The sequence below is a fragment of the Terrapene carolina genome, unplaced genomic scaffold (genome assembly GCF_002925995.2).
Source record: "Terrapene carolina triunguis isolate 2854851 unplaced genomic scaffold, T_m_triunguis-2.0 Scaffold136, whole genome shotgun sequence".
NCBI classification, from domain to species: Eukaryota; Metazoa; Chordata; order Testudines; family Emydidae; genus Terrapene; species Terrapene triunguis.
The window spans coordinates 5,568,401-5,595,408 of NW_020664487.1; the positions used below are offsets into that span (position 1 = coordinate 5,568,401).

The 27,008-nt window shown below is 41.7% G+C and overlaps 1 protein-coding gene across 3 annotated transcripts in view; it reads right to left on the reverse strand.

The window, feature by feature from the left end:
• Positions 1-27,008, reverse strand: part of ANKRD17 (ankyrin repeat domain 17) — a 100,659-nt gene that overhangs the window by 62,958 nt on the left and 10,693 nt on the right. For all 3 annotated transcript variants that reach the window (XM_026653337.2, XM_026653336.2, XM_024196797.3), the window contains exons 2-3: positions 4,546-4,699; positions 3,807-3,963 (exon numbers count right to left, since the gene is read on the reverse strand). In XM_026653337.2, the coding sequence (XP_026509122.1) occupies positions 3,807-3,963; positions 4,546-4,699 (311 nt within the window). The remainder of the gene's footprint in view (positions 1-3,806; positions 3,964-4,545; positions 4,700-27,008) is intronic.

Consider the following 27,008-nt stretch of genomic DNA (forward strand, 5'->3'; position numbering starts at 1 on the left):
AGTACACCATGATATGAGGATTGCTGACTAAAAGGCTGATTTGGGTGAAAAGAGCTGGCTTGCACTGGCATCATGTTTTGCCTACTCTGCAGTGAGCAGAGGTAACTTATGAGCAGGGATCCTAGAAATCCGTTTGCCACCGAAAAACACGGAATACGCATTTTTATAGAGAATCTTTAGTTTTTACATTTTGTGAAAAAATAAAATCATATGTTTAAGTACAGTGAAACCCCGTTTATCCAATCTAATTGGGACCAAATCGGATAAGCAAAAATTCAGATAATCTGGAGAGTTTCAGCCTCACCCTCCTGGGGCTGAAGTTCTTTGCCCATTCTCCAGATTATGTGAATTTTTGCTTATCCAACCTGGCCCTGGTACCAGCTGGATTGGATAAACAGGGTCCCACTGTATAGTGTGGCTAGGGAAACTAAAGTTCAGCGTTTCATTTAAATTGCAGAAAAATGCAGATTTTTGTGGTTTTTTTAATCAGAGAATTTGGGGGGAGGGGTTTATGACGGAAAACTAGGGTCTCTGCTGATGAGGTTGTCATCTACCAAGCACTGTGATGATTTATTCAGGCAGAAACTATCCAGGCTTTATTCCTGACATACACCTCATACAATCAATAAAAGCAGATCTGGACCACAAAGATGTGTGTCCAGGAGTTGACACAGTTTTCTCTGATTTGGTTGGGCATCTGAATATTTGCTACAACAATATGAAAGCTATAAGTAAATACTGAAAGAACCTCAATCGGGAAATTGGAGGATACACGACTGATTGGAAAATGCATACAGTATGGCATAGAAACCTTACTAGCTCTGACACCTTACTGTTTCTTGGAGATGGGGTGTATCTATTGGACAGGGGTCAGAGGATTTTTCTCTCAAACATAAAACTGTCAATATTTTGGAACAGAAACCCTGGGTGATTTCTCTTGCTGGCCTTGCTACCTTCCAACCCTCAGAAACATGACCAGGACCACCACCACCCCATTGTAACATAGTTGTCCTTCATTCCAGGCACAACACGTGAGTCGGGTTAAAAGAGGGGGAGAAATAATGTCAACAGAAATGTCTGTATATCAGGAAGTGAAGACTTCAGGTAGATGCGTTCACTATTGTACCCAGACCCCCGCACTACAAGCTGGGGGAAAGCTGGACAGGGGAACCCCAATGACTGGATCAAGGGCATGGCTGCAGTGGGGTGCTGACGCAAGGCTGGTGGGCCCAGCTGATTGTGGTGAGGGGCTGGGTCGGTATGCAAACTGCAAGACATGATATGTATAACCGCCTAAATGACTACTAACTCCTAGCAACAACATATCTCTTCCTTAAAAAAAAAACAAAATAAAAAACCACCACCCCAAAACAGGAAATTCAATGGCAAAAGACTACTTTGACGCAGAATTAAGGTTGCCTGGTGATATGACATCACATTCCAGAATGCTGAGTTGAGCAAAACTCAAGTTTCTGAAAAAAACAGCAAATGCACAGTTAAGGTTGCCCAGGCAATCTTAACGCTGCCCTCTTTCAGCTGTGCTCATAGACTCATAGACTTTAAGGTCAGAAGGGACCATTATGATCATCTAGTCTGACTTCCTGCACAACGCAGGCCACAGAATCTCACCCACCCACTCCTGTAACAAATCCCTAACCTATGTCTGAGTTACTGAAGTCCTCAAATTGTGGTTTAAAGACCTCAAGGTGCAGAGAATCCTCCAGCAAGTGACCAGTGCCCCATGCTCCACGCTGCAGAGGAAGGCGAAAAAAACTCCAGGGCCTCTGCCAATCTGCCCTGGAGGCCCCAATATGTCCCGTTAGCACACACAATGTTACTTTACCTATCCCACAGTTGCTGAAATGTATAAGCGCTTCACCTCCTTTTAGGACCCATTCTCACCCACAGGATTCCAACTAACACTATTAAAAGGACAAAACATTACAAAGGTTGCCCGTGCCACTTTCCCTCCATTCCCCTGGACATGGCAGTAGCCAATGGGAACTATGTGCATACACTCCAGTGCAGCGAGTGTGTCAGATGGGGGCAGCAGTTGTGCCTGCTCAATCAAGGTGTGTTTGTGATACAAGGAACAGAGTGGAATATTTTGAGGCGTGTTACAGAGCTGTGATTATATGAGGAAATCTGTAGTTTGCACCTTTCAACATGTAAGAGCAAAAAGGAAGAGCTGCATGTGTACCTTTAGGATCCAGTATGCATCGTTTCAATGCAGAATTGTGTAGGTTGTGTAAGCAGCAGGGCATACAGCTTTTATTACTAAGGATCTTGTCAGCTGTGAGATAGAATATGAGAGAACTAATGCTTTAATGATGGTTAAGTGAAAGTGTAGGTTTGAGATATCTGGTGAGTAAGCACAAGGGAGGTGCAAAAGGCTGTGAAATGGTTCTTAAATTGTACCTGTGAGTCTTTCTAAGAAGTTGGCTAAGGGTATGTCTACACTGCAATTAGACACTCGTGGCTGGCTGTGTCAGCTGACCCGGGCTCACAGGGCGTAGGCTAAAGGACTGTAATTGCAGCGTAGCCCACAAGAGGACAGGGTCCTGGGTTCCAGAAATAGGACCCCAGCCTGAGCACCTACACCACAATAAAACAGCCTCTTTAGCCCAAATCCCATGAGCCTGAGTGAACTGACATGGGCCAGCGACGGGTTAACTGCAGTGTAGACATATCCTAGTGTGAGAGTGTGTATGTGAGGACCTGGAAGCTCTGGAATCTTATAGTGTCAAGGGCCAATCTGACTATGTGCGTATTGAGACGTTGCTCAAAGAGGCTAGAGGGAAGGTGACAACTCCCCTCCTGTCCTTTAATAGTATTAGTTAGAATCTTGTGGGTGACAATGAATGGCTCCTAAAAGGAGGTGAAGAGCTTGTACATTTCAGTAACTGTGGGGTTGGCAGAGTAAAGGTAATGTTTGTTAATGGGGCATACTGAGGCACTACTGAGTTTTTTGCCATTATATATGTATTTCAGTAGTGCCTTGAGGCCCCAACCAACACCATGACTGCATCATGCTAGAGGATGTACAAACACCCAAAAAGACATAGTCCCAACCCTGAAGAGCTTGTATTCTAAATAAAGACGACTAAGTGTGAGACAGGGGTGTAACGTATAAGCAGAAGATTAAGGGACCTGTCCAAGGTTCCACAAGAAGTATGGCAGAGCGGAGATCTCAAGTCACTTCCCAAGTCCCACTCCACTGCCCTAACCATAGGACCACACCCTTCCTACCTTAACTTAAGAAGTCCATAGAAGGGACTTGATCTTATTTGTTCCTCAACCCTCAAATTAGATATTTTCCTAAAACTACTTCAACACCATTTATATTAACTGCTTTCTTTTAAAAAACAAATAAAAATAAGGAAGTGGGCAACAGAAAAAAAATATTTAAATTCTTCCACTGGTTTCAGGAGTCATCATCTCCTGAAGAAATTTGAAGAGGAAAGTACACTACCGTAGTAGGCTCTGAGCCTACTAGATTTTGTTTGACATTTGAAATTATGTCTAAGATAGTGAAATAAGAATTTTTCTTGAATGCGTTAACCCTTTTAGTACTGATGTCCCTAAATTCCCAGTACCCCATGCAAAAGCATTTTGCATTTCCCACCTGGAAAGCATTTAATGCCAAATGGATTAAATAAAAAGTCCAAAGTATATGCTCAGAATTGACAATCTGAAGCCAGTTCAATCTCAACAACTATGTCATTGTTGTATAGCAAAAGAAAGGGGACAGCAATAAAGAATGTGTTTTAAGTGGCAGGGGAAAAAAATGCAAAAGATCTATTTACTTGTCCGTCTGCCCTGCATTTGCTGTGCTTTCCGCTCTCATTCGGGTAAGTGCAGCAGCAGCTTCATCCAACGCACAGCTGACCGAGGAAGTCAGTCTACGAAGCACCTCGGGATCTGCAAATGCTTTACCGTCAGCGGTGGATAATTTACCTATTCCTTTCATTCCAATTTAGGACAAGTGGATACGTACACCGAAAAAGAAAAACAAAAGTAACAAAGAAAGTGTAAATTCAGTCCATACAATATGTTAGCAGAAACCATTCCAATACTGATGGTTAAAGACCTAGAAAGGAGGAGCCTTAACCAGGACAACTACAGAAACAAAAGGAAAAAGCCAGCTCTATAGTTCAGACAGAGTACTTTCACTCATTCTCAGTCTGAAGTGTGGCCTTGCACGTTGGGAATAATTAAGAAATGGGAGGTGGGGAAATTAATTGAGCTTTACTAGCATCATATTCATAGGATATTACAATAAAATAAGGTGGAGTTCTGGAGTCCACAGAGAATGATATCAGGACATTTCTTTTCCTGCATTATTAAATGCTTTTGGAAAGGTATGTATTTTAATTAGGCCCACCCCCCCTGCAAAATAATTTTCACACCACTGAAAGTTCACACTGCATTAGCCCCAAGACTGCCACACTTACACATGAGGATTAGTACTTATGCAAGCAGCCCCATTATGGTCTCAGGAATAAAGGTGGCAGGACTGAGCCCTTAAGAGACATGAGTACTTACCTGCAGCTTCAAGTAAAGCTTCTAATCTAGCCTGGGTTTCTGGGTCTACTGTCCTCAAGTCAGCACCATCAGCAGTACTAGATAAAAGCAATTTGGAAGCAGTCTCCAACATCGGATTTTCCAAATCATCCTGATCCAAAATGAATGACTCCACCTGGAAAGAAAGAAGAACACATTAGCCTTAATAAAATTCCAATCCTTAATTCTGTAATTTTAAAGTCCATTCATGCATTTTTTTTAAAATCAAAAGGTGCAGTGATTTTCTTGCAAATAAGATTTTCAGAAGCACTTGTGTTGGCATAATTCTGTTCCCTCTGAGGTTACTACGAGTTTTCCTTCCATGGAAGGAAAATCCTGAACACTTCTCAAAATTCTACACAATATATTTCATAAATTAAAAACTCTAAACATTGCTCTGCAATTGGTAACCAGCAGATGCAACTTTACATTAAATTGTTTTAGGCTTAAGTCTTAATTAGCATTAAAAGTTGTGACCCAAAGTATAAATGCTGGAGAAATTTACATGGAGATAAAAACATCAAGTAACATTTTAGACTAGATTTTACCTCCTCAGAACTACAACTAGTATTAGTCATGAATTCCCACAGAAGTTACTGTATATTTCTGAGATATCTGAAAGCTATATTTTTAAAGACTGTATGCTATACAGTGCAACAAACTAATGGAATAGGGTTAATATCCAGATAAGAATATGGAGATATTAAAACAAAAACAACAACAACAAAAAACACAAATTCAAGGGTTGTAAGGTCTTCTCCAGATTTTGCGGTTACACAGAATGGAATATGACTTTTAAAAGTGGTCTGGTTTTCAGAGGTACTGAGCACTTCCTTCTATGAGAAGTGTAGGTGTTCAAAACGTCTGGGGAGGAAAAATCAGACCGGAGATGTCTACCACTTTTGACTGCAATGGTAGCCCTTATAATGTAAATCAAACTGTTGTCCAAATGTGCCAGACCATTGTACTAAGTGTGAGCTTCACTATTTATCTCACTGGAGTGAGAATTCTGAAGCCTTATTATGATCACTGGAGGGCCAGCATTACCATTTAATTGCTGATGGTTCTACTAAATACAGGAGAGCTTATTTAGCATGAGTGCACTACCTGCACAAATCCTACTGTTTTATTGATGGGACGCTGAAAGGTTTTGAATAACACCGCTGAATGTTCAAAATAATTATTTTGTATCCAGATTTCTGCTCTTTTCAATACACACTGTGAATTAAAACAGCTCATTTTCACTAATCAATCTAGGTCAACTGTTTCCCCCCCGATTAAAGACAGTATTTTTTGCAACCATTTTAACTATGGAGGAAAAACTTAAGTACAAAGTGAGCACATTTTCCCTTTAAAATTACTTTAAGAGTTCTGTTAATTTATATACTAAAAGAAATTATTCTGACTTTCAGTCATTGTTTCCCTCTTGTTTGATTATAGGGTCAATGAATACTCTAATGGTATTAGGAAATAGCTTGGATAGATCTCAATTAGATTTTTTTTTATAAGATGCATTACACAGGAGATATCTGCATTCTGAAAGAAGCGACACGACAATCTGTTTTGCACTTGCACTAACTTTTATCATATTTACAAAAGCGGACCCCGAGACTAGTTTAGGAGTAGTAAAATAGATTTAAGCCCTTTTAAACAAACATCACTGAAACAGATACTAACTAACTACTGTAGTGCCTAGGGACACTATTCAAGGACGGTTGTGCTAGGTCCTGCACAAACAGAGAACAAAAAGATGGTCCCTAAAAATGTATATTTGTGGCTGCTGATCAAAGTAATTCACTGAACTGAATGTAATGCAGAACGGAAACAAAAAAGGTTGTTACCTTAAAGCTTACTCCTATGAAGATGCATATAAATACATCTCTCTCTCTCATAGGTACTGCCTACTACATTTACCCAAGACAAATGGGGTACAAATATCATCTTGGTCTCTGTCCAGACCATGCACATTATATTTTCAGCCTTTAATGAATGTGTTATGGATTTCTGATTACAAAATTCAAATGAAACATAGCTCTAAAAGCCAAAAACATCCACTGCACTGGAACATCTGGACTATACTTGGATTTGTTGACACAAGAGTGAAAAATACCATGCTGACTAACAGGATGCTGTGTCCCAGTTACCTTTTGCAGAGGAAAGAGCTATTTGGGTAGAAAAGCTTTGAAGTTTTAAATGTTCTGAAATTTAAAAGTTTGACATTAGATGCCTACCCCCCCCCCGCGCGCGCTTTCTGATTAAATCTAGAATATCATTTCATCAAAGCTATTTTTATGCCCAGCACATAAAAATTGAGGATAGTCTGAAGGTTTAAAAAGCCCTCTGGCTGCTGCCCTCAAATAGGCTGGAAATAGTCCAATATTGACATTTTTTTAAAGACAGGTTACACAGATTCTTTAAACAAAATAATGAAGTCGACTAACAGACAAGTTACAAGTAGTCATGGCACTAAACTCAATTAAACTCCGATTTATTAATAACTTGCGTTATACTCTCACATGGTTGCAGGTTTCCATTACCTTTAATTTTCTTTACAAAATATAAAAGGCCAAATACTCCAGGAAAGGTGACATATCTTGCACAAATAATTTCACATAGGTCTATTGTTCTGTTATAAATCACTCATAAAACATGTGTATAAATTTCTGTTAGCTTCCTATTTGTTTTCAGGAAGTGAGGCTCCCCCAGCCGGGTCCTCATTTCTACTTCCCAACAACTCCTCCACTGCTGTACTTCCTAGTCTAAAAGAACGAATGCCCTTTACCCGATGGTGTGTGGCCCAAGAGCTACTTTAATAAAGATGCTAAATAACACATCCCAATTCAATTGTTTACCATAAAAAGAGTTAATGACCTGGATGTAGGGATAGAGAACATACTGATCAAGTGTGCAGATGACACAAAGCTTGGGCAGGAGAGGGTTTGCAATACTTAGCTGTATCCTCCAAAAACTCAGAGGGATATTGATAAATTGGGAGAACTGGGCGATAGATGACAAAATGAAATTCAGCATAGACAAATGTTGGGTGCTTAGGGAAGAAAAATCGAATGACCAAATACAGAATGGGGGATAACTGGCTTGAACTAAAGCAGGTCTCACAAACGTGTGGATGGAACTCCACATAGATGCTCTGCAAATGTCAAGAAAAGGTATTTCTTGAAGCGATGCCATTGACACCACTTGTGCACTTGTAGAATGAGCTCTGACCCCAGGAGGGGAAGGAAAATTAGACCACTTATAGAAGAGTAAGATACAGTAAGAGTAAGAGTAAGATAGAGATCCTATGAGAGGAAACAGCTTGACCTCAAACACTTTCAGCTATGGCAATAAATTGGGAGATTTTCTGATTGCCTTTGTTCTTTGCAGGTAAAAGGACAGGGCTCGTTGCATAGAGAGAATGAAGTCTCCTCATTTTTTCAGATGCAAGTGCTTTTGCGGCTGGAGGGGGAACACAGGTAAGTGAATTGACTGGTTCAGGTGAAACTCAAACTACTCTGGGGTGAACTTTGGATGTAAACACGAAACTTTGTTTCTATATAAAATAGCACAGGAGGGTCCACCATCAATGCTCCAAGCTCACCGACTCTCCTGGCTGAAATCATTGTGATCAGGAATGCAACCTGCACAGATAGGAGACACGTGGAACATGTAGTTAGTGGTTTGATGGGAGACTTAGTGAGCACCAGAAGAACAAAATTTAAATCCCACTGAGGAGTAGACTTCCTTACTGGTGGAAAGGTTCTGAGTTGACTCTTACAGAATCTGGTAATCAGTGAGCGAGCGAGAATTAAGTTACCACATGCCGGTGGGTGGTATGCATGGATTGGTGCCAGATGGATCCATAAAGAGTTGATGGGAAGACTCACTGTTGTTTCGAGGGAAAGAAGATAGTCCAGAATAAGGCAATAGCCATAACAGAAACTTACATCACTAGAGGCTGTGTCCAGACAGAGAAACACTTCCACTTGGCTGCCTAGAATTTTCTAGTGGAATCTTTTCTGCAATTAGTAAGAAAGCTTTGCAGATTTCAGAGAGCTTCAAAACAAGGATGTTGTAGATTTGACACCCATCCAAAACCCAAGCCCTCTGATGGAGTGCTTGGGATGCTTGATTCTACCTTTCCCCTGGGTCAGGAAATTGGAAAAGGACTGAATGTTGATTGGCAACCAAGATGACATACGCAGAGGACTTGGGAACCAATATTGTCTGGGCCTGTTGGGGGCGATGAGGATGTCTCGTGCCTGGTCTTGATGAATTTTCTGTAAGACCCCAGGTAGGAGTGGGAAGGGCGGGAAGGCATAGTTCAGATGATATGACTATGGAAAAAGGAGAGCGTCACTGTGACCCAAAGCACCATTGTGTTCACTCCCTAAACACTACTGTAGTAATCTTTGTATAAAATAGGCCTTGTGAGGTATCACTCGAAAACTAATAACTTGCTGGACAATAATATCATGGTGAAATGTATGTAGCAACATTATATGCAAAGTCAAAGTCCCCCTGTATGATGTTATTAATACGTGCTCAAAACAGACAGCCCTGTCCAGGAACAAGTTGTTAAACATGTCTATCCTAAACAAAGGAATATGTGTTTACCTCATTTGACATATAAATAGTAAGCAGGATCATCATGACAGAAAGGGTGGAAATGGCAGGGAACAGACCAATTTGCATTTCAGCAAACACAAATGGCGGGGAAGGGGGAAGGAGCATGGAGCCTCTTTCACCAAATTCCATGTCACCTTCCTCACTGTTTGAATAAACTTTACTTTGACAGGTATGCTACCACTTCAAACAGTTAATGGATTATAAAAGAAAGAGGCAGAGAACCTTGCAGAGACAGGCAAGTTTTCTTTCATCTAAGAAGACAAAGGCTCAAGAACATATAGGCCTCTGGAAAAATCAAGACCAAGGAGAGAGTTAGGCCTTGTCTATCCTGCCACTTTACAACGCTGCAACTTCCTCGCTTAGGGGTGTGAAAAAACACACCCAAGTGCTGCAAGTTTCAGCAGTGTAAAGTGGCAGTGTAGACAGTGCACCCCTCGTGGGGGTGGTTTTTTACAGCACTGGTGCCGCGACTACACAGCCACATTAAAGCACTGCCACTGCACTGCAGCGCTTTAATGTTGCTAGTGGAGATATACCCTTAGTCACTATCTTGCTGGAAGCCTTGAACCAAAACTTGCTAGATTAAATTTTTGACGTGTGTGTTCACTTTTATTTGCTTGTAACCCTTTCTAAACTCTCTTATACTTGAACTCATTTAAAATCCTATCTTCTTTTGTTAATAAACTCATTTTACTATTAATCTAAACCAACAATGCTGTGTTCGTGCTAATGTGAATGCCAGCTCCACTTAATGCGGTAAACTGTGTTTGTCTCCTTAAAAGGAGCAAATGAATCATATTTCTCGGAATTGTCCAGGAGAGGACTGGACATTGCAGAACGCATGGTTTTGGGGAAATTCAGGACTGGGAGTGGGCAGGGGTCCCCCTGCAAGTAGTAACCAAGGCTGGTGGAAACAAGAGAGGGGCTATGGGGCTGTAGACAGGCAGCTGGGGTCATAACTGCTGAACCAGGGCTGTCTAGAACACAGACACAAGGTGTAACCTGAAGGCTGGTTGTGAGTGGCCCAGCTTGGAAGCCACAACAGCAAAGCATTGTGAGGCACCCATGGTGATAAGGCAGGCAGTGACCACCTCTCACTGTGCGCTTTCACGAACAGGGGTGCAGTCTAGACCTGAGAGCGAAGTTCTAGGGCCCCTCTGGAGCAGTATATGTTGCACTTTCTGTTCATCTGAGACACAAGCAGGCCCCTTTTGAGAGTTCCCCACATAACAAAAATACTGTCTACCACAGAGTCACGTAACTCTCAGTTGTCGTCGATAAAGTGTCTGCTGAGGGAGTCCATCAGCATATTCTGATCCCCAGGAAGGTAAACAGCCAACAGGGTCATTTGATTGCTGGTGCACCAATTCCATAAGGTGACTGCTTCTGTGCACAGAAGAATAGCTATTGTTCCTCCTTGCTTGTTGACATAAAATATTGTCCTCATATTACACAATATGAGGAGGACACAGTGACCTTTAATAAATCAAAGAAAACCTCTCTAAGCTTTCCAGGCTGCCCACAATCCCATCCTGATCTTGGGACGTCTAAGTGCCCTACGTGGAGCGGTTGTCTGAGGGAGCCTCCCAGCCTAAAAGGGATGCTTCCGTAATAATCATCCTGTCTGGTGAGGGGAAGAGGAGTGGCACGCTCATGCACATCTTGATCCCTCCATCAACAGTAGAGAGGAGGTTACCTTGGTGTGGGCACAGTTATGGTATGCATGGACTGTCTGCTTGGTGAGAACACTATTTGAAGCCACACTTGCAAGCAACAGATATGGAGTCTGGCCAATGGCATGACAAATACATAACGCCTTATGTCCCCTGAGAGAAAGGAATTCTGATTGGTGTTCGAAGGTTCCTCATGACCTGATCTATGAGGCCGTTATTTGGAATCTGTAGCAGATAAGCCCTCACTGTGACTGAATTTAGGGACATGCTGATGAAATCTAAAGTCTGTGCTGGAACGAGGGCAGACTTTTCCAAATTTCTCTTTCCTAGGAAAGACACGAGTTGGCGCACTGACAAAGCTGATTTGTAGGCATCTTGACGTGGCTTGGCAATGAGAAGCAAGTAGTCATGACAGGGGAAAAAGGTGAAGCCAAGACATCTGATATGGGCTGCTACTACCAAAGAGACCTTGGTAAAGAACCTGGGGGTAACAAGCCCGAACAGGAGTACTCTGTATTGAAAATGGTCAGGCACAACTTTGAATCTGAGAAAGCATCTGAGTGTGTGGTGAATGTCCAAGTGAAAATACACGTCCTTCCTACTGAGAGCTGTAAACCACAAACCCTTTTCTAGGGATTGGATTATAAAATGCCAGTGTAACCATGCAAAATTGCTGCTTGCGAATAAAGCGGTTGAGACAGCAGAGGTTGAGGATGGCCTCCCTCCATCCTTCTTTCTGGATACTAGTAAGTAAGGTGAGTAAAAAGCCCTTTCCTTGGTGCTGAAGAGGTACCCATTCTATTACTCCTCGCTGCAAGGAGGATTCTACTTCTCGTTTGAGAATCTTTTTGTGAGAATGGCCCTGAAAATTCTGGGGGGGGCTTGGTGGGGGCAGGGAGGGAAATTCGATCGCACAGCCAGAATGGATGATATTTAGAACCCACCTGTCTGTTTCTGCATTCCTAGTGTGGGAAGAGTGTTAGACGACCTCCAAAGGGTATGTGGGAATCCGTAAGTGTTGGCATCATTGGTTTGCACTCTCCAACTCCCATCAAAAATATCATTTCAATGGAGGCTGGGATTGGGACGATGATGTTTCTGCAGAAGGTGAAGGGAAAATGAACCTGTTGCCTTTTATGGGTGGCTCACAAGGTCGGGAGTGGTAAAACTATTGAGCCATCAGTCTTAGCTTGTATGACATCATGTAGAACTTTCTCTTCGGGACAAGTATATATCTCCCTAGGGATCAGAGAGTGACCCTGAAGGCCTTTAAAGTATGTAAAGGCTCATCTGTCTTCTGGTTAAGCATGAGAGTTTCATTGATGGGCAGATCCTCCACAATTGTTACAGACCTCCCTGGGAAACCTTGAAGCATGAAGCCAAGGTTCAAGGTACATTACAATGGCAGTAGCCCTTGTCCTACAAGATATATCTGCTGCATCCACTGCTGACTGAAGAGTGGTCCTGGCAACCAACTTGGTTTCCTCAATGAGAGCCTGAAATTTGTCTCTATCCTCTTGCAGAAGCTTGTCAACAAAGTCCATGAATGTAGAATAGTTCAGGTGATTATACTTGGCCATCGGAGCTTGGTAATTGGCTTCTCTGAACTGAAGACTAGAAGAGCTTCCTTCCCAATAGAGTTTTTAACCTCTTTATTGACTGGAGTAGATCTAGGGTGTTCTCGTCTAGATATCCAAAGAACTGGAAGCATTATGAGAAAAAAGAAAATCCACCCTCATGCCTGAGACAAAATAGCATTTTTCTGCCCCCACAGGAAAAGGGGCACCAGTGGCAGGGGTACACCAGACTGTTCTAGCTGGTTCCAGAATGCCATCATTAAGAGGCACGAATGACTGTTATGGAAACAATGTTGATTTTACAGACGAAATAATAGTATTGCTCCCAAAATCAAAGCCCCAAATGGTTGCAAAACCAGCTAAGCTGGCATCTAGAAATTAAATTAGATAATACTACCCCACTGAGTCTGAAATTATGGATCCCCTATTTGAACCTTGAAGTTAGATAATACCTGCTGTCCAAAACTACAGACCATTCAGCATGGAAAAAAACATGCTAGTAGCTCCTAATCAGCCTTTATACTTGGCAGTACTATACCTGTGTCATAAATTTTAAGACGTGTAACTACACTGTGCATGTGCTTCCGATGAGTAAATGAATGATCATACAGCGTCTCCCATCCTCCTTCCTACTCTTATTGCATCATATCTGAAATTAGAGAAGAGTTCTTAAGGCAGGGACCAAATCTTTTTTGTACTCTGAGCACCTAGCATAATTTTGGGTGCTGTAAATTAATACATGGTCATATTTTAATTTTGTTCTTTTCTGAAATGTTTAATATACTCAGTGAGCAATGTTTTTACATTTTGCCTCCACACAGGGTCATGTACAATGACAGTTAGTTCCACAACATAAAGTTTGGGGGACAAAAACAAAAATTACTGAGATCAGTTAATTTATCACACTTTTTACTGAGGAATAATTTCTGAAGTTAGCAATGACAGTAACACCACTATCAGACATTCCAATATATATAGCCCCACCGTCCAAATCCACAGAAGCCTATTCTAAATAACTTCTGTAACATCCATATAGTCAGAACACAGTTTCCATAAATAGCTCTGCTCATCAATCCACAGAGCAGCCATGGCACAGTTTATGCATCTGTCTTGCAAAGTTCTCCATCACAGGAGTGCAATTATAATGGCACACAGTAGGCATAAACAAAAACAAGTCATTTTTATATAAAGCAGAGAACTGAAAAATGTTTTCTTAAACTAGATTCTCCGTTATTTGCATACATCTCCACGTCTCAGTGACTGGTTTTGCTAGCACAAATCCTTAATATCTTATTCTTTCGAGACTAGTCAGTTGGTTGTTACGGCACAGCTTTTAAGCAGACTATCATCAGCAGGGCACTGACTCCATTTCACTGGAAGTAGCAAGATTGCATAACAAAATTTTGTAATACAAAGCAGAAATCTGAAAGCTGGGGAATGGGAAAGAAAAAGTGCTCATTCTTATAGTTCATCAGCAAAATGCTGTAATTTAGAAACCAAAGCAATTTCTCACCTGCACGTCACTAGTGAACTTGCTCAACTGTCTTATCATGCTACACGTTGATGTGTGCAACACAAACTAATACTGTGCAAATTTCCAGCTGTGCTTCAAGCAGTGTTTACAACAAGAAAAGTGGCAGATAACAGAAGACTACCATCTAATAGTTACACAAAGACTCATTCATATTTTAAAAAATCCTTATTTATATTTTAAAATCTTAAAACCAGTTGTAAAAGTAATTTCCACACCTACCTACCAAGACAGTGCTGAATTAAAGCCTTTGAAACGAGAATATGAAATTTACTGTATTTTCCTTGAGGTGACTGCACAGGAATTTTTGGCCTGAAAGGGACAGTTTGTTTAATTAGTGGCAATTGTTTAAAGTGTCGCAAACAGTTCTCTTAGCGGGAATTAAAATGTGATCAGTCTATGGACTTTGGATATCGTTCTCTCTGACAAATGCAAGTAGCTTGAGGGATCAAATGAAGCCTAGTTAACTTACTCATGCTTTACTTTTTACAGCACCAAGCAAGAATATGTACCTTGAGAATATGTACACCCCTTCGTTTTCAGTTTAAAACTATTTTTACCGAAAAAATCCTGCGTTTTACAAGTAGTATTTTTTTCTCCCCGATTTTCACCCTACTTTTCTATCATTCAAAAAGATAAAAAAACTTGTTTCATTAGGAAAACACAGTACATCGCATGAGCTATATGTATTATAATAATACGTTACTCTGTGTGTATATGCAAAGCTCTGTTGAAATAAGACTATGTATTAGTCTAAAACAGGGGTTCTCAGGACAACTTATTTGATGGCCTCAGAGTGCAGCCATCAACTCTTGCTGGTGCCGCTCTCACACTATTTCCTAAAATACTTAATTAGCTTTAGGAAAAACAAATAAATATGCACATATACATGTCCAAATCATTGTCCTTTATTTATTGCTAACTAGTAAGTGTGTTGTGAAAAGTGGTATTAACAAAACATACAAGTATTACTATTCACAGCAGACTTACTCAGCCCTGCCAAGCCTGGGGACAAATTAAACCCTGGATGGGGGAAGGGGAGGGTCAGGGGAGGCAGCGGTGGGACTGAGACCGAAGCCGCATGACTGGAGCCTGAAGCCCCGCAGCCAGAGCCTGCCACCCCACCACCCCAGGGCTGAAGCCCAAAGTCTGGGCCCCACACTCCTGCGAAGATGGGGAACTCACTGGCTGCCTGCTCCTCCAGCGTTGTGCCCCAGATGTCTCCAGAGGGGGGGGCAGGGCTCAACCCCTGCTGGCAGCCCCAGAAATCAACACCAAGGCGGTGCACCCAGGAGCAAGAGGGAGGAGGAAGGGTTTCTGCTTTGCTCCCTCCCCCCAAATCATAGCCCAGGAGACTGTGGCCACAAGAAAAGCCCTTGGTGGCCACACGTGGCCACAGTGGTCGCATCTGAGAAACGCTGGTGTAGAAGATACACACAACAAACAGGCATGCACACAAGCTCTGAAGTGTGTGCACATCTGAACGTACTGATGAATCTCACGCCCACCACATGCACATTTCAAGCTGTTAGCAGATAACGGTTTAAAGATTTGACACACTAAAAAGGGAAGAAAATGAAAAACGTATCAGAATACGTTTCAGAACACAAGGAAGTATTCAAAAGTTTTAAAAAACAAAAACAGGAGAAAAAGATGAAGTGGAGTGTATGCTCTGCAAATGGTGTGGCCCAATTATTAAATGTAAATATTTATAGGCTAAGAGTTCTAAGTCTACAACAGGAAAACTGTTTATTCAAATGAAAAGTTTTATTTGGCGATTAGAGATGTATTGTTTTCTTAAACTCAGAGGTGGTATTGTGTTTTGAGTTCTGTTTTAGTTCTGCAGCAAACCACATTGAATTCCATTAATCAAAGCACTAATTGACTGAATACACCTCCCCTGTCCTTCTGTCTACCAAAATAAACCCCAATATTTACACAGAAAAATTATGAATAGTTTTTGCATCAATTTGCACCTGTTTTATAATAATACACACTGATAATATTCCTGAGAAAAATTAAATAAAATAAAAACTGAAAACAAAGGGCCTTAACAATATGCCATTTCAGTTTAGAAACAAATAATGGAAGCAATACAGCAGTGTCCTTTCAGAAAGGTTGCTAAAGACATTGCTTGTTTTTCCAAAGTAGTGTCAAAATTGTTAAACACTGTAATGATTCACATTTCTTAGCAAAAATTAAGAATTTTTCATTTGTGTCTTAAAGTTTTAACTTTTCCCTTAAAGTTCCAGTAGGAAGAAGTTACTTGTCAATCTGTAATCCAGAATAGAAACAAAATTGCTAGTTACTAACTATGATAAACACTAGCTAAGTAACTCACCTAGTGAAACAGTGAAGTTGGCCTTTGAATTAGGCTCGTGGTCATTCCCCTTCTCCTCCAGGCACTGGGAACTTATGTCAAAAATAACGTAAACTTTCAGAACAAAAATGTTTCTAGAACCTTTTTGTCGGAAAGAAAAGCATCCAACAGTGTACATTTATTATTAGTCCCTGATTTCCCCTTAAAGATTGTAAGTTATTCACAGCCTGCACTCTACAGTTGGCCAGAGAAGATTTATAGGACTCATGAAACACACAACTGCAGGATTGCCTTTAAGGGTAAGGAGGACATGGAACCGCAGGTAAAGGGTAGACCAGTTTATATGTGTGGGCAGGAGAGGGGATACCCAAGCTGAAACCAATGCTAGTACGACACCTGCAAGTTCCTTCCTAGCATATTGTTAATTATGCCCAGAGTTGCACAGGACTGAAAGCATCAGCAGAAGACTACGGAGTTGCACAGGTGTAAACAAAAGCAGAATCTAACCTGCAGAATTCATTAGGGATGATGTATGAATAGGAGATAATGAACTTTAACCTCCAGCTTTTAGGTTGAGTATGCAGGACTGGCAAGTTACAAAATCTTGTCAGTACACTGAACAGACCTGCTCTGGAAGTCACTGTCAAGAACATGGAACTTCTTACCAGATGTTGCAGGACTCCGATTTTACAAACAGAGAGAGTAATTGTAAATAAAAAAAAATAGTATTTTATATTATTGTATCTAACCAAGGATTCCAATTTATTTTAAAAGCCTAATTTTGCAGTTGTTCATTAGTAGCACTGACTTCATACAGATGAAATGTATTCCTGTACAATCAGAACATTTTTCTACTTTCTACTATCTCATAATATATAAAAATTTGTCTAAGAATAAAACATTCAATTTCTGCTTGTGAGAAATAAAAGCCAAATTCAGGAAGACTATACAATGAAATCTTTAATTCAAAAAAAGTTCATTTTGAACTATTTATATAGCTATCTAACACTTAAAGGTGTATCTCATGGGATTCATGGAAGAAAGTGGATCAAAATACAGCAATGTAATGTGAAAGCTGACATAATTCTGGCAAAGAATCTCAGGGGGAAATTATCCCATTCAATAATCATCCAAAGGTAAACATTTCAGTACTCAGTACCTTATGATTAAATTTCATGGAAATATAGGATGGTTCAAATATATATTTCATAAGTATAAGTTAGTTCTATTTGCCTGCATAATCTCAAGTAAACCTAATTCAAATTCTTCATAATTTGAATAAAAACATAGGTCAATTCTAGGATACCATTAGGCATGTTGTCAAATCCTATTTGATAAATAAATTCCTTACCAAGCCATAGAAAGTAAAATCCTGTTATGACAAACATTGTGTAGTCCTAGTTCAGTGGTCCCCAAACTTTTTCCCATTGCGCCCTGCTCCCTCACCCGTAATGGAACCTGCGGGCCCCCTCCCCTGGGAACCACAGTTGGGAGCCACGGCCTGGGAGCCAAGCTGCAGCTGGAGTGGAGCTGGGGGCCAAGTGGGGCTGGGTCACACTCCCTCCCTGCTGTCGTGGTGGGGGGGGGGGGAAAGCTGGCCCAGGCCTCACTGTGCCCTCCCTCCGAACATTCCTCCGTAGCCCACAGTTTGGGGACCACTGTCCTATTTCATTTAATATATTTTAGCACAACAAAGCCCATGTTTTATCCCAACTAAAACCTTATTAGTCCCCATTATGGTGCATGATCCCATGATAGCATATATTAATTTAACTGACTACCACTTTAAGTATAACTTTCACCCTCTATATCCACCTTTTAATTACAAAGGCAAAAAAAATTGTATCAAGAGACAGTAAGTATCTCAAATGTAGTTGTATGCTCATTATTCATGGGGCTATACTTCAATTACTTTTTTTCATGTTTCAGATACCCATCAGGCTGGCGAAGGGGGAAGAAGAATTTCTCTCCACAGAGACACTTATTTTTTCCATGCCAAAGAGGAATTCCATATCTATACTATCTCAATTCAGATGTAACCCTTTGAAGTTATTGGACCCAGAGTTCTTACCATTCCAATATCAAACTCGTCACATCAGCAAAGAGTTAAGGAATAAAACTATTTGGACTGTTGAATGCCAAGATTGAGTGTTCTGTTTAATGATGTTCTGAAATAAGTGTGAATACACCCAATGCAACAAAGTTTAATTTTTCCCTATAATGAAGTCATAATACCTAAATTTGTACGTATCCTCTCTCCTTTGTTTTAACTTAGATTATATATTTTTAGAAATCTACAATAGATGGTTATAACTTTAATACAAATTTTCAAATACATCGTCTTAACACAAAGCTAAACCTTCATTTAAAAAAAATTACTGATGCAAATATTAAAATGGTCATAAAAAATCATTTAAACCTTTGCGACCTTTAGAATTATATAGTACAGGCAGAGCCAAAAACTATTGCTACTTCTTTTGTGAAGTTTATTGTAAAGATACAGGATGATGAATTCTTGTTATGCAAGCTTGATTATTTTAAAAAATCTATAAAGTTACAGGGCCAAATTCTTGGCTGGTGGAAACAGATGCAGCATGCATTTATACCAGCAGAAAATCTGGCCTGTTTCAGTCTTACAGTTCTTTAAAGGTCAGAGCAGTATAGTTCAATAACATGGGATCCTTCTTTATCCCAGCCCAATCCATTTTTCTTAGCACAGCAGCTGGCACCATAACAGCAACAACACTGCAGAACCATCCACAAAAGTCCTGCAATGCTGACCATTTCATGTACGGTAAAGTGGTATATTTGTTTTCATGTTACTTGGAATTCATGACAATGGAAAAATAAGTACGATCGCAATTCACACCTGTTCTGTTAAAACATGACAGGCTAAATTTTCTTATTCACACACTTCTAAGATCCGGCAAGCAGGAACTGTGCTGGTATAAAATTCTTAACAAGTGTGAGATGGGGTTTTTTTTTTTGCATATTACTAATCTATTTCGCTGATATACTCCAAAATGCATATTTTTTCTCATTGCTGACAGAGAAGGGGAAAGCAGGAGGGTCAGACTGTGATGCTGAAGTGGTATAACACTGCATCAATGGCTGGCACCAACAGCCCTCCTGCTGCAGGGACACCTGCATTATTACTGCAGTGTCACCGTTTCTACTGAATATAAAAAGAAAGTGTTGGTGTGTATGCACACAAATCTCTCCTCTCCATTGAGTACAAGGAAAAAGATACCAACAGCTACACAGGTGGTCAAGTCGTGAGGAAAAATAGCTGTATTCTAACAATTGTTTCTGCATCTCAAATACACCACCCATCTAGTCTGACATGCTGCAGCTCTTATTCCGTGAGAGAGACAGCAGCACCAATGAAATGAAGCCAAGCTTCTGGCATCAATTTACCAGGATGATCCAAAAAATTCTAAAAGCTTAGTATATCCTGGTGCTCGTGTGAGACAATTATTTGCTTGTCCATACATGACACATGAAGCTTTCTTGCTGAAGTTACTTTTGCAGTTAAGAAATATTTGTCCAAATACACAGATAATTAGTAAGACACTCCTTAAACCGGGCAGACAGTTCCCCAGCCCCACCTTCATATTTATGGGGACAAAGAATACAATGAAGGATCCCACGTGCCCAACAGGATGATGTTACTCTTAGGAAACTGCTGAACCCTTGCAAGATTATTTTTTCCCCTCAAACTGCCTCCCATCATCCCTTTGAATGAAAATTTGGACTACGCTTTTAGGAGAAGTAAGTTTTATTTAATATGCTTACACTCCAATCCTGTATCAGTACAGATTTACAAACCTGGTATATGCAATTTAAATCAATGTCATGGGTAGGGCCCTACCAAATTCACGGTCCATTTTGATCAATTTCAGAGTCATAGGATTTTTAAAATTGTAAATTTCATGATTTCAGCTATTTAAATCTGAAATTTCACAGTGTTGTAATTGTAGGGGTCCTGACTCAACAAGGCATTGTGTGTGGGGGAGGAAGGGGGGGTTGCAAGGTTATTGTAGGAGAGGTTGCGGTACTGCTACACTTACTTCTGTGCTGTTTCTGGAGGCAGCCCTGCCTTCAGAGCTGGGCATCTGGAGAGTGGTAGCTGCTGCCCAAGAGCCCAGCTCTGAAGGCAGGGCCACCAGCAGCAGCAGTGCAGAAGTAAGGGTGGCATTGTATGGTATTGCCACCCTTACTTCTGAGCGGATGCTGGCGGGGTGCCTGGCCAACAGCTGCCGCTCTCCGAACACCCAACTCTGAAGGCAGCGCAGAAGTAAGGGTGGCAATACCCTCCCTAAAATAACCTTGCGACCCCCCCCCCCCCCCCTCGCAACTTCCTTTTAGGTCAGGACCCCAATTTGAGAAACGCTGGTCTCTCCCCTGTGAAACCTGTACAGTATAGGATAAAAGCACACAAAACACCAGTTTTCACAGTGGGACACCGGATTTCACAGTCCATGACACATTTTTCATGGCCATGAATTTGGTAGGGCCCTAGTTATGGGTAAGTCAGAAAACATAAATCTGAGAGAAAGATTTTATAATTATTATAGGGCTTGAAATAGGGCTATATGGTGATTAGGAAACATCATAGCAAACTGTCTTTGGGCTTGCCAAAATAACCAATTTCTGCAGAATGTAAGCTTTAGTTTGAGATGGACAATTTGAATATAAGACAATATACAGTACTTCCAGTAACAAAAGAATCTGCTAGCCTGGAGCTTGATTGACAGGTTAACCACACCCACCTAGGCCCTTTTTGCTGCTAACATTCTTAGTTCTGGTGTTCAAACTGCTCCCTAAATGAGCCCTGGAAGGCATCACAGCAAATCTGTTACTTGTGTGCCAAGCTGGAGAAGTCAGGCTGTGAGCCCTTGGGTTTTGCTGGGAGTTTTCCTTTCTCTACTATCCTGCTCCCTTTCCTCCACTCCCTACCCGCAGTCCTTACCTGGACCACGGTCCACAGGATTAACATTGCAGCCAGAATGTTAACGTTGATGGAGACATGCTATGCTACTTGAAAACATCAGGAGACGGCCCAATCTGAGGTCTCTGCTGATCAGGGAGGGATGTTACGTGGATAGACTTAATCTCCTCATGCAGCCTTCATTACCTGAAGTGACCAGTCAGCTCTCTACAGAGTAAAGTCTAGCACAAACACGGACAAATATAAGGCATGTGGCCAGACTAGTTGAAGGGGATCTACCTAGCACCTGTGAACTTGCTGCCCTCATCCTCTGCACTGGTCACCCAAATCCAGCAACACATTTGGACTCCAGTAACCCTGGCTTCTCAGACCTGTCCTGTCAAGCAGCACTCGTCTGCTTGGAGATTTATGTTGCTTAAATGAGTGTTTGTGTGGTCATATTACAGTCCGTGACCAGCTCCTTACAGCTATTATAAGGATTATTCTTGGAGGGAGCCTGAGACTCCTCTAGCTAACTAGACACTTGATTCAGATATACTACAGTATCCTGGGAATAAGCCCCTCCTAACAGACACAAATGGCTTTTTGGATTCTTCTCTGTCCTCCCGGGGCTTCCCTTCTAGTGAACAAACAACAACAAAGCTCCCCAAAGATCTAAAAACTAAAGGTCTCTGCCTCCTCCTCGGCAGTGTGTGAATCTTCTTCCTTGGACTCCTGGAGACTCAGAATCCAAATCTTTTGACACTCAGATTTTGATTACACTTAAGGTGCTGGTTATACAAAAGAGAAACAAATCTCAAGGCCTGAGACACACCTGCCAAGGTTCCCCATTAGAAAGAACACTTAACTCTTTGGAGCAGGTAGTGAGTACTGAATGGCTCAGTAGAAGGAAGAGTCCACTCTGAACGGCTATGTTAAATTGCATAAAATCCCTATAGAAAAGCACAATAGATTTGACTCCATCTTTATAAGGTGGACCTACAAGATCTCTTCAGTTAAGACCATTATTCCTGTGAAGGCTGTTATTGCCCCAAAAGAGCTCTTTAGTCCACTGTGGCTTACTTAAAAGGGACTAACATTAGTGGTGTTGTGCCTCCCTCATCCTACCTTACAGACAAAGACAAAGCTTGTGAGTAACTTTGGAAAAGTGAGCTCAGGGAGGAGGGGAAAAAAGGAAAAATAAAAAGAAAGCTTTCCAAGCAGCTTCTCTCCCCTACCTCCATCCAGGTTTCCCTGTCGGTGCCTCTGGCCTTGATCATATACTGCATGGATAGGTTTAATGGATAAATTCTCTAATGCATAAACAGAGCACGCTGCTACGTAAACTGACCGCTTTATCAGTGGTCTATCTAAGGCAGGGTCTTCACACAAACTTGCACTGAGTTATTTTGGTACAAGACTGTTCTGGGCACACACTTATTTCAGGAAGTGCCCGATTTCAGTTTAGCTTAAGTTGGTTTCCTCTGTCAAAGCCTACACATTAAGACCATGTCTACACTACGGGACGTTGCTGTAGCTATGCTGCCATCAACCCAGCTGTGTAGACATAGCCCTCAATGACAGAAATTGTTCTTCCGTTGCTGGAGGAACACTGCCTCCCCGAGCGATGGTAGCTAGATTGACAGAAGCACTCTTTCATCCACCTAGCTGTGCCTGCACCAGGAGTTTAGTCAACATAGTACAGAACTTGGGGATGTGGATTTTTCACACCGCTGAGTGCTGCAGCCATGTTTATCTAAATTTTAAGTGTAGATCAGGCCTCAGTCTGAAACAATGTTCCCTATTTTGATTAACCCTGTTTTCTAAATTCGCCTCCTGATACAGCCCTCCTTTAAGAGGAATTATCATGGAATCTTTGCAGCTCTTCGAGCAGGCATTTTCTGTGTCACTCCCTGAGGCTTTCCTGTAATGGATTAAGACATTTAACTCCCATAAATGAGAGTATGGGGTTGTTTAGAACAATCAGAGATTGCCTAACTTTCCCTGAGCACTATCCTTCATGCGCAACTACTTTTCTTATAGAATATTGTTGTTTCCTACTCTTTCTTTACATTGCTACAGCTAAGAGACGTGCTTGATGATAGTTACGGGAGAACATTGTCACACTGTCTCCAGAAACTTCCTGTCCCTGCATCTTTAGGCAGTGAAAATAGTTGTTTTTACATCAATATAGTTACTTTGAATTAGTTACCTCAATGTAATATCCTAATGAAGACAAAACACTGAAGTTTTAACCTCAATGTATAAGGCTGACCTCTACAGCTACATGAAGGTTAAAACTACAGAGCCTTGTCCCCACTTGGATTTTACTTTGAGATTATCTCAGTGTAGAAAACACCTTTTTTTGGTAGTGAGGACATAACCTTAGAGATCCAGAAGCGGGTTCAGCAAAGTCTGTACAAGAAAGCTGCTTAACTCAGTAAATTCTCCTCATCCAGAGGTGGAAGACAGGTGCTTTGATTCCTATGGGTAAAAGTAAGTTCTCTCAGGTGAGCCCAAACCTTCAACGCCTCATTCCTTGAGGATGGGGAAATGTTCTCTTTGTCCCTTTACTCCTCCCACATGTGTTTTTTCCCGTCTTAATATGCCTGTTTATTATGGTACAGATATTTCCTCACTTATCTTTAAACTCAGAGCATACTCAGATTTCCATGGGGCAATTTCCAGCAGCACAGAGACCTGGAAAGCTTCCATTCAGAGGGCATAAGCATTTAAGACATTAAGGTTTTCTGATTCCAAGTTCCTGATATAGATAGAGTTAATATTTTCTAGCTGTCCTATGATATACTGGTATAAGTCAGCTGATCACCCAGTGGCCTAGTCAGCTTGTCCACATTCCGCCCTGTCCCTGAAAGTGACTACAGGGTTTGTAACTGACCACAACTCCTCCTTCCAGGGCCTCATTCATGCTTCTACAGCACTCCTAAAGTCATGCGATAAAGTTATTCTCCAAGTTCTGCCCTTCCCAGGTTTTAGGCCCTGATTTAATTTTGTAAGTGAAAGAAAGGCTTACAAACTCATACACTATCATTGATACTGCAGTAGGCCCTAGAGGCCCCAACCAAGACTAGAATTCTAATGTGCTAAGTACTCTACACACAGTGAGAGCTCATCTGTGTCCTGAAAGTGCTTACAATCTAACAGCTGCTCTATACATAAAGTTTCATTGCTTTAGCTATATCAGGCTATGTCTACACTAGCACTTTTGTTGGTATAATTTAGCCCAGGGGTGTGAAAAAAAACCACCCCCATAAGCGACACAGGTTACACCAACAGAAGCGCCAGTGTGAACAGTGCTACGTTGGCGGGAAAGGCTCTCCTGCCCATATAGCTATTGCTGCTCGTTTGGGGTGCTTACTTATGTCAATGGGAGAGCTCTCTCCCATTCAGATAGAGCGGCTACACGGGAGATATTAATGGGGCGAAGCTGCATTGGTACAGTAGTGCCGCTTGTAAGCTCTCTAGTGTAGACATGGCCTTGGTATAGTTAAAGCCGTACAATCCTCCTAGGGTTGACAAAGTTACCCTGATATAAAGTGTTTTTACCAGTATAGCTTATTCTCATATGGGAAGGAAAAGAGGCTATACTTGTTTAATTGTTTTGGTAAATCACACCACTTAAACAGTAATACAGGTACAACTTTCAAGTGTACAGCAGAGGCCTTACTAGCCAAGCCAAAAAGTGGAAGGGAAAGAGACAGATGAAATGACTTGCACAAGGTCAGAGCAAGTTAGTGGTACAACCAGGATTAGAACACAGGCCTCTTGACTGCCATTCCAGTGCCTTATCCACTAGAACACAATGTGTGCCTAAACATATATTTAAAAGATGTCAAAAGAAAAAGTTTGTTCTTTTTGGTATTACACAGACTGCAACAGTCATGCGCTCACCCTGCCTTCTCCATTATTCCAAATTAAGAGAGACACTGAGATAGTCCTGGGAGACAGATCTCTAGGATTTTCTTGTTACAGAAGTGTCTGAGGGTCAGATTTTCTTCAGTGAATTCCTGGTCAAAGGTACTGCAGATCTGAATAACCTACCTATGCGGTAGGATGAGAAAGTAAAACCCTTCCAACCCCTGGGAGGTAAGAGCTATTAGGCTTGTGTAAGAACCTCTCTTGTATAGCTCCAAGTTAAAAGATATTTTTGAAGCTGCTTCCAGGGACTCCTAAGCAAGTCAAGGCCTCTCTAGTGCCATTTTTCTCAACCCTTTTGATGCCAGAGACTGGCTTGCTATCTTCCTAAACTACATCAAGGAGATCTCAGGGACCAGCGCCGGTCCACAGACCGGTCGCTGAGAAACACTGCTCTAGTGCCCCCTCCCCTCATACACTTAAGGAACAGCTCTATCTGATCCAGCAGTGACAAGGAATTCCACAGATTTCTCTCATAGGCTTGAGAGCCTAGATGTGCCATGATTGTATCAAGGCAAGGGGGCTCCAACAGAATTCAGGAGGAGCACAGAGAGGTTCAAGGTACAAACAAGATCTATGTCTATATCTTGGGCAGAAAAATAGATTCCTTCTGTGGGCTAGGAAAAAAATTGCTTATGGTTTCCAAATGTGAACCAATGTGGTGCACTTTCCCTGAGTCTGCCGACACCTTCTCCTGCTCAATGCTTTCTAAGCAGCAGAAAGACAATGGCAAGGATAGTTTGTTCACAGCTGTTATTCAGAATCCCGTGAGCAACAAACTGACAAGAATCCCCACCTGAAAACAGATTTCTCTGTGGTGTTGACCACACACCTCAGAGGAAAGGGTTCTCTACTGAAAGAACGTATGCCCCAGTGATAAGAAGTAGACTTCCTCTAGGGCAAGACAGAAAAGGTTTGCCACTTTCAGTAGCAGAACTTGTACCAGTAGGTGCTTTGACACTGATGACTGTCCCAGTTCTCTCCTAGGCTAATCCTCTGCAGTAGGTGTAGATGACTAGGCATGCATCACCGGAGCCAGGGTCTGTGTCAGAGGGTCAGCTGTGGTTGCTCCTTCTCTCCAGCCCTCAGTGCCATGCCTCAGGGCCTGGTGGATTTCTCTCCAGAGGCTTTAAAATGTCTTTCCTTATGGGAGGACACTGAGCTCCATTTCTGTGTTTGGCGTGGACCCCCTCGGTGCCAGACTTAGGCACCTGAGGTGTTGGTGCCAACTTCAATACTGTTCATGCTGAGATCTGTTTTGCGGCCATGTTCTCCATGCTAATCTTCAGTGTTGCTTGTCTACTAAACAGAGCGCTGGATGATGTGGATTTGTCCACTAGCAGAATTCTGGAGCTCATCTCCTCAGCATCTGATGAGCTGTTCATGGACTGTTCCAGAAGATGGCGTTTCAGCTTTGCATCTTCTGCATTCGTGCAGAGAAGGATAAGCATACCAAACATCTGCTCAGTATACATTCCTCTCCTAGACAGTGGAGACACCTGCTGTGTCAATCTTTCAAGAAAATTAGCCCATAACAGGTTGGACAGGCTTGAAGTCTGTGGTACAGGGAGGTATAACGGTTAATACTCAGCCCAGTCAGGCCAACACAGATCACAGTGGTCACATGTCAAACAGTCAGAAGAGTTTGTGAGGGGGTGGGGAAGATGAGAGAAACTAGATTTTATCCAGAACTAGAAACTAGTGGTCAGACACTCCCCAGTTTCCATCTTGCTACCACAGGCAATAAGAGGGAACTGGGGAAGAGTCACTGCCACATTATCCATTAATGCCCTCCCACGGGAACACAAGGAGGCACAGGGAGATCCACACTGAATACTCAAATGTTTGTTGT